Raw genomic sequence first — 14,906 nt, forward strand, 5'->3', positions numbered from 1 at the left:
CAACAAAAAATACAGCCATCGCCCACACTATTATTTCAAAAGTCATTGCCTGAGAACCAATTCTTTTAATTATTTTAAGCCTTCTTGATCTAAGCCTCACTGTTATGAGGAAGGGTCTGTGAATAGGTTCTAATTTGGATATGGCAAAGGATACAAAAGCTGAGTTGTATTCCATTTATTATGTTGGATTTTTATGTTGTTTTGACCAGTACCTGATGAGACTGAATAATGGATGGTTCCAATGATGCAAAGTTATGATAATGATCTCACTTCAATGTTTTGGGGCTTCAGCAACCCATGCTTGCCATAAAAGGCGACTATGCTTGCTGTAAGAGGTGACTAACGGGATCGGGTGGTCAGGCTCACTGGTTGACCTGGTTGATGCACGTCATCCTATCCCACATTGTGTGGATTGATGCTCATGATGTCAATCACTGGATTGTCTGGTCCAAATTCAATTATTTACAGACCCCGTCATATAGCTGGAATATTGCTGAGTGAGGCGTTAAACAACAAACAAACATGATAAAGATGTCTATGTTTCCAGTAAACAAACAAACAAACAAACAATGTCACTTTTGATGGTAATCTAATGAAGAAGTCTGTATAAAGTTCCGTCTGTCTGTTGTTTCAGTGACAGCCAAGAAGCCAGGTTTAGTGCCAGCAGGATGGCTCTTATCACTGTCATCAGGTCATGGCCAGGTCAGAAGGCAATATTGCCACACACCATGCAGAGTGGAACCCTGTTAGTCTGGACCCTGCAGTTTAGGAAACCCTTTTTTGAAATTGTTTGTTTAACTCAAATATTAAACGACATCACTACATACCAATAAATAAAGAAGTTGTTATCCATAAATTGTTTCTACATAGTCATCCGTCAACTTCTAAGTAATGTCTATCAAACAATACATACCAGTAATTTGATAATCCAGAAATTGGTTAAACTGGACAATTTCCTTGGCAACGGTACATCTGGATGAACAGGGTTTCTCTGTATGGAAGTTGTACAGAATTACATTAAGATCTTTAGCATCTATGTGGAGGTGAAAACAAATCTCCTGCTCACTCCAGCATATCTTTAGCATAACTGGTATTAGGGGTGTCACGATACAGGGACCTCACGATACGATACATATCTCGATTTTGAGGTCAAGATACGATACGTATCTCGATACAGCAATAGTGACCTTTTTAACTTTTTAACTTTTTAATTACATATCACATTCACAATTATGTATCCTAATCACTATCAGTAGATTATTTTGTAAAATAATAATACTTAGAAAAGGATCATTCTGTTTATTCAAACAAGTGTCAGACACTTACAAGTTTTCGTATGTGTCAAATTCAGAAAATATGATGACATTTCAATTCGAAAAGAAAAATCAATCAATACGCGAACAAATGGATACCGATTTCAATAAAATTTCGTATCGATATAATTTTACAGGTATGTCATATCGTATCGTGAGAATTATATACCAATGCATCGGTACAATCCGTGAATCGTTGACATCCCTAACTGGTATCATATTTTGAAACTTAGAAATAATGTGTGGGAAATATGAAGGTCAATGTCAGTTCACCAATGTTTAATGATTCGTATTTTCTTTCCTGCAAAGTTTTCAATTCAGTGTTTTTGTTTGCTAAGCCATCATGTTTGTTTGTGTGCAGGTCTGATTCGCCTGTGTCACCCTGAGGGCTCAGGCCTCCAGTCCCTTATCGGTATCTTGTACCTGCCGTTTGCGGAGATCAGGGTAAGACTCAGTTACTGGTATTTACATGTGTGGTGCAGAGTAGTATTGCCAGGTGGAACCAGGAGGAGTTGAACCCAGAAGCAGTCCAGGGTAGAACTTGTCCACAGTTAAATATGCTTGTTGTTAGAGTCGACTATGGGGCCTGGGTTAGAATGTGTCCCCAGCATTCTACTGCTTGCCGCAAGAGGCGACGCCCCTGAAGATCCGGGGTAGAATAGGTCTTCAGGAACCCATGCTTGCCGTAAAAGGCGACTATGCGTGTCGTAAGAGGCGAATAATGGGATCGGGTGGTCAGGCTCGCTGACTTGGTTGATACATGTCATCGTATCCCAATTGCGTAGAAGGGGGCATGGATGGCCCAGTCGTCTAAGGCGCCATGATTCGCTGTGCAGAGTTGCGTCCCTTTGGCACGCCAGAAACCTATGATTGTGGGTTAGAATCCCGGTTCGCCCTGATTATGTTTCTACGTTTGTCAGCACCATACCCGTGCTCGTGGGTTTCACCGAAGTGGTAACTGTCTGAGACCTGCATCACTTCGGGCTTTCCTCCCACATTAAGCTGACACGCCGTGATATAACTGGAATAATGTTAAAAGTGGCGTTAAACCCAACTCACTCACTCACCAATTGCGTGGATCAATGGTCATTGCTATAACAATAAACACACGCAGCCGTTAATTATGGATTGGATGGTTGCTTGAATGATTGTGTGTCGTTATGCCCTGATTTGTTATGACACTGAATGTGTTTTTCAGAAAAGTATCCTGGAGTTGATATTTGACCTGTTTCGGTTGACATTGCCCCAATGGACGGAGGACTTTGCTACTGCTCTTGTCAGTGTTGGTAAGTGATGCTGTACCCAACATGGAACAGTCTTCCATTTGTCTGTCTCTGATTAATCATGTTAGCTCAAAATACTAAAATGAAATGTTGTCCTGATAATCTGGCTATTGCTGTTTTAGGCATGGCCCTACCATTCTTATGAACCCCTGATCATAATATCAAACACTGGGTTGTCTGGTCCAGAGTTGAATATTTCCAGGCTGCTGCTTTGAAAAATAGTAAACAAACAGCTTGATTGTCTTTTGAGAAGATGCTTTAAAAAAAACCTTGCGTAATCTGAACATCTGCTGGTAAAGACCTTTGTATTGACTACACTGTGTCTGAATGAGTGACACTAAATTTTCAGACCCCAGTGAGATGCAAGATGGCTGGAGACTGACGGAAGGCTTCGTGGCGGAAGAGGGTCGGACTGTCCTCCCACACATGGCCAAGACAAGGTAGAGTAGAATGTTTGGTCAAGCACTAGATGTGTTGTGTACGAATGTCTTGTTGCTTACATATACTGCTCAAAAGAAGTTAAGGACCAATGATTCTTTCATATTACTGTAGTTAATCTGCCATGCTGGCAGTAACATGAAAGAATGAAGTGGTCCTTTGCCCCTTTTAAGTTGTTTCCATAGAACATGGATTCAGCAGTTTAAATGTCTCTTTCTCATTAACGTGTGGTTTTCAGACATGAGTCCAGTCATCTTACTTGCAACAATTGGCTGTGCAGGGTTGCATCCCTTAGTTGTGACAGAATCCAATAATCATGGGGTCAGATCCTATATCCATGATTGTGTTTAACGTCTTACAACTGTATCAATTTGGGTTTGTCACGCACTTGGTGGACCCCACCACCTTCTGTGGGATTCAAGCAATAAGTATAAGTCAGGTTAAGGTAAAATCAAGCTCCTCACGGCAATAGCCCGTTCATGGAGCTCTCTATACTTTCGCTGCCACCAGTCAAAACTCCCCACTGTGATAGGTGGCCCCAACCTTGCTTGGAGTTGAACTTGCAATCGAATGATCGCAATCGCAAACATGTTATGTTTACAAATAAGTGACGACTGTCGCAATGCCGAATACACTTACCGCTAATAAATTACTTTCTTTGTTTGTCAATTTAAATTTCTATTTCTTTAAAACTATCATCGTTAATTGATATATTAAGAATGTAAGGGGGAAATTTGGATGATTTTCCATTTGTCTGCAATCTCGATCCAATCTGATTATTAAAACAACAAAGTAAATTCATCTGGAAAACATGGTCAGTCGTAAACCTTTTCAAAATGAAATATGATGGCATTCCCAAAGACATAAACAAAAGTATAAACGTTACTACATATGGGGTTAGAGGGCAAATTACAAATTCATGTAATGGCCGCGCCCACACTGGTGGCAGTGATGTTACCGAGAGTGTAACGAAGGTGTCACGCGCTGGGAAGGAGCTTGAGGTAAAATATGTGTTTTTCGAGATTATAAACATCATTTATACTTATTCGCTATAGCACCTACCCAGCCTCCCCCGAGAACGAGAGAGTGACGAGTATACCTGCTTAGACACATGTTTCCAATGCGCACTCTAGGAGTGTGTTTGGGTGAACTGTTTTTTCTGTTCTCTGGGAACACAGTTCAGGAAGTTTCCACTACCTTTCAGAAATGAGTTAAGGTAAGCAATTGATATGAGTCAGGATAAGTAGAAATATTATTTTACTCCCAAAAATGCATATTCCACATTTTCTCTTTTTGATGTTTCAGACCCAACCTGGTAGAAAACCATCTTGCCTTGATTCTATGTGCTTGGATTCATGCAGGAATCCTGGAGGTAGGGATCAGTTGACTCTAGCTGATAGCTCACGGGTTCCGAATTCTATATACACCGATTCACAAAATGGCACTTTGTTGTTGATGGCAACATATAACGATTATTATGAGATTGAAAAAAGACAAGAGAAACAGCTTCCCACATTACGAGAGTGGATGACTGGTTTGTTTGTCTGCGGTCATATACGGTAATGTGAACAATTTATTGCTTACAACCGCCATTGTGGTCTAGTGGATAGAGCGTCTGTACTGAGTGTTGAAGTCAGTGGTTTGATCCCCGGCCGCCATATCAAAAGATGTTAAAAGATGGTACTTGTTTTCCCTCCTGGTCCTCGGCATTAAGGGGATAAGACATGGACTGGTTGGCTTGGAGTCTGTACACTGTGTCTGTGTGGGATATCCATGTTAAACTGCAGCATGGTATCTCAGTGTGCAAGCATTATGAAACCAGTATTAGTCCAAACTAACAGGGGCGGTCGGGTAGCCTAGTGGTCGGGTAAAGCGTTCGCTCGTCACGCCGAAGACCCGGGTTCGATTCCCAACAAGGGTACAATGTGTGAAGCCCATTTCTGGTGTCCCCGCCGTGATATTGCTGCAATATTGCTAAAAGCGGCGTAAAACCTCACTCACTCACTCACTCACTCACTCACTCACTCACTCACTCACTCACTCACTCACTAGCTCACTCACTCACTAGCTCACTCACTCACTAGCTCACTCACTCACTCACTGCAAACTAACAGCCACATGCACAATACTATGCAAAAATCTTCAACGCAACATTAAACCCCATTCACCGCAATGCTTACATGAAACAAAATGGAATAAGATAAGTTTAATGAGTATACAGATCATATATAACTGATACAAATTCTGGTACCATGACGAAGTTTGAAGTTGTTGCTGAAGATGTGATTGTGGTATCAGGCCCTGGTCGAGGTGATCTGCAGCAGCGAAGGCCCTCTCTTCGTACGAGGAGTGATTCTAGTCGGAGAACTCTTACATATGGTGAGTACAGCTTGCTTTAATGCAGCGTTAGAAATTGGCACTAGTCCTGTAGTCCTTGCCAAACTGCCCAATAGTTAAGGTATCATAAGGACCAGTAGAAATTTGCCATTTTTAAGGGTTTTGCTGTATGTTATCATTATAAGGACTAGTAGACAAAAACAATTAGCTTCTATCACTGTTAACGAGTACTGTTCAACTACTTAGTGTAACACCAGGGACAGGCTGTGCACCAACGACATTACGCCATGTTTTCAGACGAAGCAAGGTTTTGTCTCTGATTCACATAGGGCAGAAAACGTTATTGGAGACATAGCAGCGTGTGGTATGTCAGGGCAACAATTCTTGACCGTGATCGGTATGTGAGCAGTAGTGTCATGGTGCAGAAAACGTTATTGGAGACATAGCGGCGTGTGGTATGTCAGGGCAACAATTCTTGACCGTGATTGGTATGTGAGCAGTAGTGTCATGGTGTTGGGCAGTATCGAACATGACAGGCGAACTGGTTTGGTTATTGTGAACTGACATTTGACTGACCCGCTAGGTACCCTATAGAGCATCTGTGGGATGTTCTTGGGCGAAGTAGTGGTTGAAGCGTTCGCTCGTCAAGCCGAAGACCCAGGTTCGATTCCCCACATGGGTACAATGTGTGAAGCCCATTTCTGGTGTCCCCCGCCGTGATCTTGCTGGAATATTGCTAAAAGCGGCGTAAAACCATACTCACTCACTCACTCGGAGATATCACGCGAAGAGTGTACACCAGAGACCCACCACCTGCCAAAGTGGACCAGCTTGGGGTAGCTCTTCAGGCAGAATGGCTGGCAATACCAAGGGCAACCATACACTATTTAGTCAACAGTACCATCAAGGTGTCACGCATGTATTGCCCAGCATGATGGACACACCAGATATTGATCTTTACGCCTGAAATTAATTTTACAGATATTTATCCTCTTTACACTTTTACTATCATTTCATCAGTTTCCTTAGTGTTTTTTTAACCAAAAGACGTTAAAAGATGGTACTTGTTGTTACCCTGTCTGGCACTCGGCATTAAGGAGCTAAAACAAGGACTGGTCGGCTCGGAGTCAGTATACTGTGTCTGAGTAGGGTATTTATGTTGAACTGTGGCATGGTATCTCAGTGAGCTAGCACTATGAATCGGCATCAGTCCGGACTTGTACAAGCAGCCACACAAACACACACACGTACATGCACGTCGCTATAAAAGGGCAATAATCTTGGATGCGACTTTTAACCCCATTTCACCTCACCCTTATATTTTATGGTAGTATTTTTTTTATTTGTGTGTTCAAAGACAAGATTTGCTTAAAATGAAATCCTTTTTGGCTTTATGTGGTGTCTGTACCTGTAGGCTTGTTGTATGTTCTATCGCAGCAGCTTTGAAATCCCTACATTGGCTACCAGTTAAGGCAGGGATAGACTACAAATTCTATTGCTTAGCCTATCAGTGCATACATGGAGCAGCCAGCATCTGTCCCAACATCAGCCCCAACATCAGCCCCAACATCAGCCCCAACATCAGCCCCAACATCTGTCCCAACATCAGCCCCAACATCAGCCCCAACATCAGCCCCAACATCAGCCCCAACATCTGTCCCAACATCAGCCCCAACATCAGCCCCAACATCTGTCCCAACATCTGTCCCAACATCAGCCCCAACATCAGCCCCCAACATCAGCCCCAACATCTGTCCCAACATCAGCCCCAACATCAGCCCCAACATCAGCCCTAACATCAGCCCCAACATCTGTCCCAACATCAGCCCCAACATCTGCCCCAACATCACCCCCCAACATCAGCCCCCAACACCAGCCCCAACATCAGCCCCAACATCTGTCCCAACATCAGCCCCAACATCAGCCCCAACATCAGCCCCAACATCAGCCCCAACATCTGTCCCAACATCAGCCCCAACATCAGCCCCAACATCAGCCCCAACATCAGCCCCAACATCTGTCCCAACATCAGCCCCAACATCAGCCCCAACATCAGCCCAAAAGATGCCTCAGATCCAGCAACATGCAACTGTTGGATTTCCCAAAGCAGAAATATGGCTACGCATCTTTTGAAGTGGTGTCTGACAGTAAATGAAATGAAATTCTTGAATCCATGAAAGATATGAAATATCTGTCCTTATTAAAATCACAGCTCAAAACATATCTGTTTGTTAAAAGTTACCTCTATACCAGGGGCTGTTAAGAAATGCCAAACAAGCCTCATGCTGTTAGTTATGGTGCTTAACCATATCAGTACCCAATCTCATTAAAATCAGATCTTAGTTCTCGCTATTGCTTAACAAAGATCTGAGGACATCCCATTACTGGTCACGTCAGACCGACCTTTCGCGAACTTTGACCGACCAATGGAATGACTGACAAGAAGTCGTCATTAGTCAGTCAGAAGGCAGCTTTCTCGTGCTTTACGGCACTAATTTCAAATTGGCGACTACGCTTCGAAACATATTTTGACAAATTCTCGATTAAAAATGTGAATCCTGAACAAAGGAACATTCTGGAATGGCTTATATATGGTCTAGATTGTATGGATTCAGTCATTTAGCCCGTAATAATCGTTTGGAATACCCCGTGTTTTCGACGTTGCATGATTAGAAATCACATTCCGACTGTCACTTTCATGATCTGGTAAGGGAAGCTCTGATTGGTCGGACGAAAGGTCGTTCTGACGTGACCCCTAATGGGATGTCCTCAGATCTTTGTTTTGCGGTAGCGAGAACTAAGATCTGATTTTAATGAGATTGTGTCAGTACCATGTACTCCACAAACTGACCAGCAACATTATTAATACCATTCTTATTGTAAACGCTTTGAGCATACACTACGTAGTGGATAAAGCGCTATATATATGTTCCTATTGTTGTTGAATAATCCTATTATAACTTACTGTTCAGGCAAACCAGCTACTTCCCACCGAGTGCAGTAACCACAGCCAGTGTCTGCCAACTCTTATTTCCATGGCATCCTCCTTTGATGTTCCCCTCGCAAAAAGACAGTAAGTAACTATGACAAGCTGGAGTTAGATAACATTGCTTTACACCACATCAGCAAGTTGTAGCTAAAAGCAGCCAAACCAAACCATAAGTGGATCGGGTGGTCAGGCTCGGTGACTTGGTTCATGCATGTCATCTTCTTCCAATTGCATGGGGTGGTCAGGTAGCCAAGTGGTTAAAGCGTTCGCTGGTCACGCCGAAGACCCGGGTTTGATTCCCGACATGGGTACAATGTGTGAAGCCCATTTCTGGTGTCCCCTGCCATGACATTGCTGGAATATTGCTAAAAGCGGCTTAACACCATATTCACTCACTCACACACTTTTCCAATTGCATAGATGGATATTTTTGATGTCAATCATTGGCTTATCTCGTCCAAACTATTATTTGTAGTATAGCTGTACTATTGCTGAATGTGGCATTAAACAACATGCATCTTATAGTCTTTTTAATTATTTATTTGATACTAAAATTTACTTAGAGCTAGAATCCTATTGTCATGAGTTCGAATCCCCGAATTACGCTGACATGTTGTGATATGACTGTAATACTATTCAAGTTTTAAACCCAACTCACTCTCTCATGAAGTGTAGTCAGTTTGCATTACTTGTTGGTTAATATCCATTGGATGTAGGGATGCGTGCTCTCCGTCTGTCCGTCATTTCGTTTCCAGAGCAGAACTCGAAAACCATGTGAGACATCTTAACCAAACTTGGCATGAAGATAGGTCAAGTGGTGAACTGGTGCCTATTGATAGTTTAAAATTTTGAATTTATTTTCCATGGCAGCGACTTTGACTTAGACTGAATGGACAGGACTGTGTGCAAAAACGCAACAGTAAAACACTGCGCCAAAACGCACCCAAACGAACATGAAATGGACATGAAAATGTTGTGTTTCACATGCAAAAGGCACTTAACATGTTACGCCACTGTGGTTTTGGGTTTATAGTTGTGTAAAAGTTGTCAGGTGGCAACATGTGCTTATAGTTTCGTCCCAATACGAGAATTTAGAGTTCACATATAAAAGTGAACTTATCCACAATTAGTGGAGAAACATTGTTCATTATAGAAAATAGTGTAATTGATCAGAGACATTAAAAGTTTGAACTTGTTTCAATAGTTTATTGTTTTGAATTTAGGGGTTATATTCACTCAACCGAAAATGGTGGCAGTGCTCGTTTCCGGAGCATATCTTGAAAACCGTACAGTGTTTGGATGGACATGTCATATTGGCGGGGGATATAAATATTACATGCTTGTTTTCATTTCAGTCAGGCTAGTCTAGCTGTCACCTATCTAAGTCACTTCCACGCCATGAAGAAACGGGGGGCCGTCCCATGCAGTCTCTACCTAGATCAACTCCTGCAGCATGCGGGCAAGTTTGTGGAGTATATAGGACGGCACTGGCATCTACGACGGGACAAACTAGCTGAGACATACTTCACCAAGGTACTCTCACAACACTGTCCTGTCAACACCAGTTTTATTTTGGGTTCTTGAAATAAATTCATAAACACAAATTCAGTTTCTCTGTTTCCATTGTTTCTTGTACCCAGTATATTTCATGTAGAAATCCTATTAGTTTCTCCTGTTGCTATTTAACAATTGTTTGTAAATTAGAGCACATGGTACACACACGCACAGTCACATAATGTGCTGTATGGTTGGTTGGTTGGTTGGTTTGTTGTTTAACGCCGCACTCAGCAATATTCCAGCTATATGACAGCAGTCAAGTAATCGAGTCTGGAGTACAATCCAGTGATTAATATCATGAGCATCGATCCACGCAATTGGTGATGACATGTATCAGTGAGCCTGACCACCCGATCCTGTTAGTCGCCTTTTACAGCAAGCATAGTCGCCGTTAATGGCAAGCATAGTCGCCTTTTACGGCAAGCGCAGTCGCCTTTTGCTGGCAAGCGCAGTCGCCTTTTGCGGCAAGCGCAGTCGCCTTTTACGCCAAGCATAGTCCCCTTTTAGGAAAGCATAGTCGCCTGTTACGGCAAGCACGGGTTGCTGAAGAGCTGTATGATTATCAGGATATACGTCATGTGGTCAGCTGATTGCTTTCTTCTGAATTGTACCTGTGATGTATATATTGCAGTACCTGTCTGAGGATCTGCTGTCTCAAGCGGTCAAGGACTCGCAGGTTCTCATCACCAAGGAGAATACCAACTGGGACTGGGATCTTATATGTGCTCTGCTCAAGGTCAGTTAGCTCCCTTTGAATTTCAGCCATTTTCTGCATCATCATTATGGCGTCATTTTTGAATGATTTGTATTTCATTTCTGAAATATGATTATTACGTCTTTTACTGAGGTAATTCAAGAAAGAAAACCAGAGAATGCAAAGTATGTTAGCTACATTCATCATATATAGTTTTTGGGTGGTTGTCTTGAAGGCTAGGGTTGAGTTTATGGGTTTGTGTTAAACAAGTTGCATGGTGTATTCTACAAGATTGCTGAAAGCTGTGTCAAACCCTCTCACCCCAGTTCCTTGTCTTTCCCTGATTGTTCCGAGTGGAAGTCCTCAATATTCCATGCTAATCTATCCCCATAATTGTCTCACTATAGTGAATCAAGGGCGGAATGGGTTCTCAGTGCCCAATGCTTGTCTCACTGTGGTACTTCAAGGGAGGAATAGGTTCTCAGTGTCCAATGCTTGTCTCACTGGGGAGATCAAGGGCGGAATAGGTCCTCAGTGCCCAATGCTTGTCTCACTGTGGTGAATCAAGGGCGGAATAGGTTCTCAGTGTCCCATGCTTGTCTCACTGTGGTGAATCAAGGGGGGAATAGGTTCTCAGTGCCCAATGCTTGTCTCACTATGGTGAATCAAGGGCGGAGTAGGTCCTCAGTGCCCAATGCTTGTCTCACTGTGGTGAATCAAGGGCGGAATAGGTCCTCAGTGCCCAATGCTTGTCTCACTGTGGTGAATCAAGGGCGGAATAGGTTCTCAGTACCCCATGCTTGTCTCACTGTGGTGAATCAAGGGCGGAATAGGTCATCAGTACCCCATGCTTGTCTCACTGTGGTGAATCAAGGGAGGAATAGATTCTTAGTGTCCAATGCTTGTCTCACTGGGGAGATCAAGGGCGGAATAGGTCCTCAGTGCCCAATGCTTGTCTCACTGTGGTGAATCAAGGGAGGAATAGATTCTTAGTGTCCAATGCTTGTCTCACTGGGGAGATCAAGGGCGGAATAGGTCCTCAGTGCCCAATGCTTGTCTCACTGTGGTGAATCAAGGGCGGAATAGGTCCTCAGTGCCCAATGCTTGTCTCACTGTGGTGAATCAAGGGCGGAATAGGTCATCAGTACCCCATGCTTGTCTCACTGTGGTGAATCAAGGGAGGAATAGATTCTCAGTGCCCAATGCTTGTCTCACTGTGGTGAATCAAGGGAGGAATAGATTCTTAGTGCCCAATGCTTGTCTCACTGTGGCGATTTAGAGATGGAATAGGTTCTCAGTGCCCAATGCTTGTCTCACTGTGGTGATTTAGAGATGGAATAGATTCTCAGTGCCCAATGCTTGTCTCACTGTGGTGATTTAGAGATGGAATAGGTTCTCAGTACCCCATGCTTGTCTCACTGTGGTGAAACAAGGGCAGAATAGGTCCTCAGTGCCCAATGCTTGTCTCACTGTGGTGATTTAGAGATGGAATAGGTTCTCAGTGACTAATGTCTGTCTCACTGTGGTGAATCAAGGGAGAAATAGGTTCTCAGTGCCCAATGCTTGTCTCACTGTGGTGAATCAACGGCGGATAAGGTCCTCAGTGCCCAATGCTTGTCTCACTGTGGTGAATCAAGGGCGGAATAGGTCATCAGTACCCCATCTTGTCTCACTGTGGTGAATCAAGGGAGGAATAGATTCTCAGTGCCCAATGCTTGTCTCACTGTGGTGATTTAGAGATGGAATAGATTCTCAGTGCCCAATGCTTGTCTCACTGTGGTGATTTAGAGATGGATTAGGTTCTCAGTGCCCAATGCTTGTCTCACTGTGGTGATTTAGAGATGGAATAGGTTCTCAGTGCCCAATGCTTGTCTCACTGTGGTGATTTAGAGATGGATTAGGTTCTCAGTGACTAATGTCTGTCTCACTGTGTCGATGCCATGACATATAACTATAGTAATTGGAAATAATCCGTTGGTCCTCATCTACTTTTGAGTAGTATACTAAAACTTGATTCCCCAGTGCAACATTAATTAAGGGCAGTAATCTTTGTATGTAGGCCATATCAACTAACTAGTTGGTTTCTCTTCCACGACATGGTACCATATGACAGAGAATGGGCTTCACACATTATGGCTGTTTGAAAACAGGAACCTGCATGTTTTAGTCTGAGGAGAGAACAGATAGGTTTCCAGACTGCCCCTTTTTGTTGAGGCTGGTATCATGTGAAGCAAGTCATTCTCTTGTGTCTGCTAGAATTACAGCTTCAGATCTAAAGTAGTCCAACAGATCTTATAATATACTGTAGTGTGTGACGTGTATTTGAGTGACGTGTTTCTGGCAATCGCTGTTTCAGTGGCCAGATGAAAAGCTGCGGAAATTAGATGACCAAATTCATATCAGGTAAGTTGATTTGTTTCGTCATATTATGTTCAGATTATTCATGTTAGGGAATGTTATTCAAGAATTTTATACAATATGTTTTCCCATCCTTCACCTGCTAAATGTTGTGTTACAGATTTGTCAAACGTCTCGTGTTCTTCTACAAACCGACCAATGATATGTTCTCTCGGATGGAGTTAACCAATGAAAATGCTCGTAAACTATGTGATATTGGATGTCATCTGATAGACTTCCTCATAAAGTCAAATCAGGTGAGTAAGATATGTACAGAAATGTCCATGTTATCTTGCATGTATCGTATGGATGTGTATGAATATATCATGTAGCGCATTAGGAAGTAGAAAGATGGAAGATAATAGACCTGAACTTGATCAATGTGTCGTAATTGTCTAGACCTTTCTTATTCCTTGGTTTTGGGTGGTCAAGTGGTCTACGACTTTTCCATGAATGTTGTGTCTTACCAGGATCGGATGTTTTTAAGAAATAAACAAAGAGTGGGAGTTGTCTTTTGTACAATAAAACACTGCAGGGAGAATAAACCATGAGGGGGTGCAGCTTGTATTCAATTGACATATAAGGTGGCAGTTTCCTTCAGGATTATAAGCATGATTAGTATGGATTCTACCATGAATTACAAAATACTTGATTTTGATTGGCCAATCAGAGGTATCAAATCATTAAACCCCCTCTGATCGAAACAGCCGATTTGATGGCAGCCGCACCGCAAAAGCTAATATGTTTAGAATAGTACTTCTGTTACAGTCATTGTTGGTAGGCATATTTTGTTTAAGCATGTTGTCAATGATTCTGTAAGTTCTGATCAACAAAAAACTGGACACAATTCATGCTGCTTCACTCAATACATTTGCTTACACCAAAGAGTGGGCTTTATTTAGTCAGGGTAGCATTCGGTTCCAAATTCAATTTAGCGCGGTTAAATCTACCAATAGCCAAGCTCTTCATTGAAAATACAATTTGCTCTGAATTAAATGTTGAGAAAGCTATGACAGTGCATGTTCCTACCATGTATCATGTATTTTCAGGATGAAGCTCAGAAACACATTACAGATTGGCTTACTGACATTGCCCAGTGTCTTGGTGAGGTGAGTCAAGGAGAGTAGATCCGGGGTAGAATTGGTCTTCAGCAATCCATGCTTGCCTTAAAAGGCGACTAACGGGGTCAGGTGATCAGGCTCGCTGACTTGGTTGATGCGTGTCATGGTATCCCAATTGCGTGTATTGATGATCATTGATGAATTGTCTGGTCCAGACTCGAATATTTTTCAGGCACCTTCATATAGCTGGAATATTGCTGAGTGCGGCGTGAACAACAAACAAACAAACAAACAAACAAACAAACAAACAAATCAAGGAGATAAAACTTTCAGTAAAATATTCACCGTATAGCAACAGGAACATGTATATGTCGGACACATTCGGCAACAGGAACATGTATATGTCGGACACATTCGGCAACAGGAACATGTATATGTCGGACACATTCGGCAACAGGAACATGTATATGTCGGACACATTCGGCAACAGGAACATGTATATGTCGGACACATTTAGCAACAGGAACATGTATATGTCGGACACATTTAGCAACAGGATCGTGTATTTGTCAGACACATTTAGCAACAGGATCGTGTATATGTCAGACACATTCAGCAACAGGAACATGTATATGTCGGACACATTTAGCAACAGGATCGTGTATTTGTCAGACACATTTAGAAAAAAGGATCGTGTATATGTCAGACACATTCAGCAACAGGAACATGTATATGTCGGACACATTCGGCAACAGGAACATGTATATGTCGGACACATTCGGCAACAGGAACATGTATATGTCGGACACATTCGGCAACAGGAACATGTATATGTCG

The 14,906-nt window shown here is 42.5% G+C and overlaps 1 protein-coding gene across 2 annotated transcripts in view; it reads left to right on the top strand.

The window, feature by feature from the left end:
* The window catches only part of LOC124114467 (rapamycin-insensitive companion of mTOR-like), a 52,419-nt gene that overhangs the window by 14,358 nt on the left and 23,155 nt on the right, over window positions 1-14,906 (top strand). For both annotated transcript variants that reach the window (XM_046475035.2, XM_046475036.2), the window contains 12 exons: window positions 635-702; window positions 1,675-1,757; window positions 2,512-2,599; window positions 2,946-3,036; window positions 4,340-4,406; window positions 5,333-5,413; window positions 8,344-8,444; window positions 9,716-9,893; window positions 10,549-10,653; window positions 12,968-13,014; window positions 13,130-13,265; window positions 14,058-14,117. In XM_046475035.2, coding sequence (XP_046330991.2) covers window positions 635-702; window positions 1,675-1,757; window positions 2,512-2,599; window positions 2,946-3,036; window positions 4,340-4,406; window positions 5,333-5,413; window positions 8,344-8,444; window positions 9,716-9,893; window positions 10,549-10,653; window positions 12,968-13,014; window positions 13,130-13,265; window positions 14,058-14,117 — 1,105 coding nt within the window. The remainder of the gene's footprint in view (window positions 1-634; window positions 703-1,674; window positions 1,758-2,511; window positions 2,600-2,945; window positions 3,037-4,339; window positions 4,407-5,332; window positions 5,414-8,343; window positions 8,445-9,715; window positions 9,894-10,548; window positions 10,654-12,967; window positions 13,015-13,129; window positions 13,266-14,057; window positions 14,118-14,906) is intronic.

This window comes from Haliotis rufescens, unplaced genomic scaffold (genome assembly GCF_023055435.1).
Source record: "Haliotis rufescens isolate VD_foot unplaced genomic scaffold, xgHalRufe1.0.p SCAF_2, whole genome shotgun sequence".
In the NCBI taxonomy this organism is placed as follows: Eukaryota; Metazoa; Mollusca; class Gastropoda; order Lepetellida; family Haliotidae; genus Haliotis; species Haliotis rufescens.